This window comes from Mastomys coucha, unplaced genomic scaffold, assembly GCF_008632895.1.
Source record: "Mastomys coucha isolate ucsf_1 unplaced genomic scaffold, UCSF_Mcou_1 pScaffold1, whole genome shotgun sequence".
NCBI lineage: Eukaryota > Metazoa > Chordata > Mammalia > Rodentia > Muridae > Mastomys > Mastomys coucha.
In genome coordinates this window covers 68183627-68187074 of record NW_022196891.1, presented here as the reverse complement: position 1 = coordinate 68187074, position 3448 = coordinate 68183627, and the positions used below count along the sequence as shown (strand labels likewise).

At 44.3% G+C, this 3448-nt stretch overlaps 1 protein-coding gene across 6 annotated transcripts in view; it reads left to right on the top strand.

The window, feature by feature from the left end:
• LOC116103280 (low affinity immunoglobulin gamma Fc region receptor II-like) overlaps positions 1 to 2946 on the top strand; it is a 16848-nt gene extending 13902 nt beyond the window's left edge. For all 6 annotated transcript variants that reach the window (XM_031389082.1, XM_031389063.1, XM_031389044.1 and 3 more), the window contains 2 exons: positions 453 to 490; positions 587 to 2946. In XM_031389082.1, coding sequence (XP_031244942.1) covers positions 453 to 490; positions 587 to 673 — 125 coding nt within the window. In that variant the 3' untranslated portion in view covers positions 674 to 2946. The remainder of the gene's footprint in view (positions 1 to 452; positions 491 to 586) is intronic.
• The last annotated feature ends 502 nt before the right edge of the window (positions 2947 to 3448 follow it).

The window sequence follows — 3448 nt, the reverse complement described above, 5'->3', positions numbered from 1 at the left end:
TTTAATGTCATAGCATACCCAGTTCTCCAGTGCTTCAGCAAGAATAAACTACACTTACCCAGTGTGGAAACAGTTGTTTGTTTCCCTCCCTCTCTGAAGGCAAACATCTGGGCTTGATTTCACTCTGATCTAAACCCTTCCTCACTCCATTCTCCAACCTCACAGAGCCTCAAAGCTGCCTAGTCTCCTGCTAGGAAAGTTAAGCGATTTTCTGACAAGAATGGCGCATATGGTGGTGTTTGTTTCCCTTTGCCAGTATGGTTAACAGGGAAGGCTGGGTTCCAGGATGGTCAGGGAAGGAGGCAGCATTGCTTGGCCTGATAGCCTGGGTTGGGGTTCGCAAGCCTTGTCTGGGCTCTTTGCTTTGAGCTTTGGTTTTGCAGCCTCCATAGCAGCACATCAGGCCCTCTTTTACAACAGTGCCCAAGCTGATCACTTATTTTCATCCACAGACCATCCTTCTGATCTGGAAGACGTTGCCAAAACTGAGGTGAGGGAGCCCAGCCCTGTCCTGTCCCTCTCCCTGTCCAGCTGCTTTCCCCATGACCTCCCTGCAGCTCTCACTACTCATTTCTGCTTTCTCTAGGTTGAGAATACGATCACCTATTCACTTCTCAAGCATCCCGAAGTCCCGGATGAAGAAGCAGAGCCTGATTACCAGAACCACATTTAGTCTCCCTTGGGATTGGGAAAAGCAAACCAGAAAGGCCAGGATCTAGTGTCTCCTGGTCCAAGGGATACTGTCAATATTAAAGAAAACATCCAGAGTCACTTATGTGAGTCCTGAAACCAACAGACACTACGATATTGGTTCCCAGTGCTTGACTGTACTAATGACTTCCATAACTTACAGCTTCCCAACTCAAGACTCTTCTACTATAGATCCACACAGCCAATAAAATTAACCAACTTACTGTCGTTAAGAGACCACAACAACATGGGAACTGCTTGTATTACATGCTAAGCTAAGGAGAACAATTAATGTTTGACTGCATAATCTCAGCGATGATAAACCAAACTTTTACCAACCTGTCAAACGTGATGCCTCTTTATAAGGAACTTTAAGTTTTTTTAAAAATTTTTCTATAAAGGTCACATGTTACTTTTATAGTAAAATGTTGTAAAAAAACCCATCTTTCTATTTACTTTTTCAAGGCTGCAATGATTGGAGTATACACTGAGCTCTCTGGAGTTTGTTGGTCTTCTGTGAGAAGAATCTTAGGGAGATAGACTCACTTTTCCCTGGGGAGACATAAGAATCTTAGGTAGGGCTGGGCGGTGGTGGCACATGCCTTTAATCCCAGGACTTGGGAGGCAGAGGCAGGCGGATTTCTGAGTTTGAGGCCAGCATGGTCTACAGAGTGAGTTCCAGGACAGCCAGGGCTACACAGAGAAACCCCGTCTTGACAAAAACAAAACAAAACAAAACACAGAAGAATCTTAGGTAGGGCCCTCATGACAGACCAAAGTCATATGATTACACTCAAAACTAGTTTGGTGCACCCGTGAGTTTATCAGGCTTATCTATAGGGTCATCCGTGAGGGGTTTCTTTCAGGGGTCTGGAGGACCTTACCACATCAGTCTTAGTAACGATGACAACATCTTTACAGTCACATAGATGGTGCCCACCCCCTCCTTAGTTGGTTTGTCTTCCTCAGACTCCCAGGCCTGAAGCCTTTGCCTTTAGACATCCATGATGATGAGTATGCACTACTACATACCCACCACCACAAGCAGCCTGGTAGCAGTGGAGAGGAGGTAGAGGACGGGGCAGATGGGGATTTACAGTGGAGGGCCAGGGCCCCCCCTCAAACTGACCACGCTTCCAGTGAACTTGGCTTCTTGTTTCCACACTTCCTCCTTCTCTTTTCCCCCATGACCAGCAGAATAATCACTTTATTATGTAACAGGAGTTCTCAGGAAGTCAAGCTTTGGATGAATGCCAGTGGTAACTGAAGGGTGACCTTGAACTCCTGATCTTCCTGTTTCCACCTCCTAATTGCTCAGATCATACTTCATTTATATGTCCGAAAAAAATCACTCAGGCAGATATTTAAGCATGCTGTAACCACATAAGTTCAGAGTATAGACATATAAAGGAGGAAAAGGGAGAAATTCTCTATTGTCTTCATTCTCCTTGATTCCTCTCTCTCTCTGTCTCTCTCTCTCTCTGTCTCTCTCTTTCTCTGTCCCCCCTCTCTCTGCCTCTCTCTGTCTTTCTCTCTCTCTCTTGAATAACCACTGTTGTAGGTGTTGTGTACATTCAGGTTATATATATATATTTGATATTGTTTTTAGAAATCCTATACATGTGATTATATTGTTGATTTCTTTTGGCTGGGCCTTTCTGGATGTCTGCCTAGCTTCAGGTTCATAGGTTCATAGGTTGAGATAGGTTGAGAGACCCTATCTCAAAGGATTAAGCAGAAAGAAAAAGATAAAGCAGGATACCAGATGTTTTCCTTTGACTCCCCCCACATGTGTGTCTATAACACACACAGATAAAATAAATAATAATAATAAGAACACCCTCCAGAATCTCAGCTTTGAAATCCCTGATAACCAAGACATGGTTGCGTGGATCCATCCTTGTGTGGATCTTAGCGGTTCAATCCAAACACACAGAACAAATAAGGCTATTCGACTCCAGGGAGCTCACATTCAGAAGCTCTCGCATCCCTGATGTAAGTGTGCCTCGTGTAATCTATTCAGTTCTTTCTCATATCTTCTTCAGCAAGACCCCTCCTGGCCACTGCTCTTTGTTTTTATTTTCTCCATCGTACAGTGTAGATAATTACGTATCTTCTTCTTTTATATATTCTCATATATAGTAAAATGTAACTTCAAGAGAGCCCCATGATTTCATTTTTTATTAACATATTCCAGAGACCAGAACAATGCAATCGATTGTTGAATGAATTAATAAATAAAACTTTCCTCTCATAGTTTCTGGCTTATTTGTTATTCTTGCATGCGGGGCATGTGCTCTATCAATGAGCTACTTGGTGTTATTTGACATTCTTAATGCTGTGGCTTGGATTTGTTCCCCTGAAACCACGTATTGGAAACAGTCACCAATGCAAGAGAGGTGGAGGTGGGGTCTGATGGAGGTGACTAGCCCACAAGCAGGGAGCTAGTTCTGAGGGAGTGGCTTCCTTCTAGAAGGGTGAGCTTGCCATCTGTTGGCTGTTTCTCCCTCCTGCTCCACTTTCCCCTTCTCAATCCATGGAATGACATGGCGAGAAGGCCGTTCCCAGATTCTGGCTCCTCAGTCTCGAACTTCTCAGCCCCCAGAAGAAGGTGCTAATAAAGAATCACCCAAGTTAGTGGGCGGTTTGCCATCGCAGTCTGGAGAGGGCCTTCTGAATCTCAAGGTTTCAATAAAGGGCTGGAGAGATGACTCAGTGGTTAAGAGCACTGACTGCTCTTCCAGAGGTCCTGAGTTCA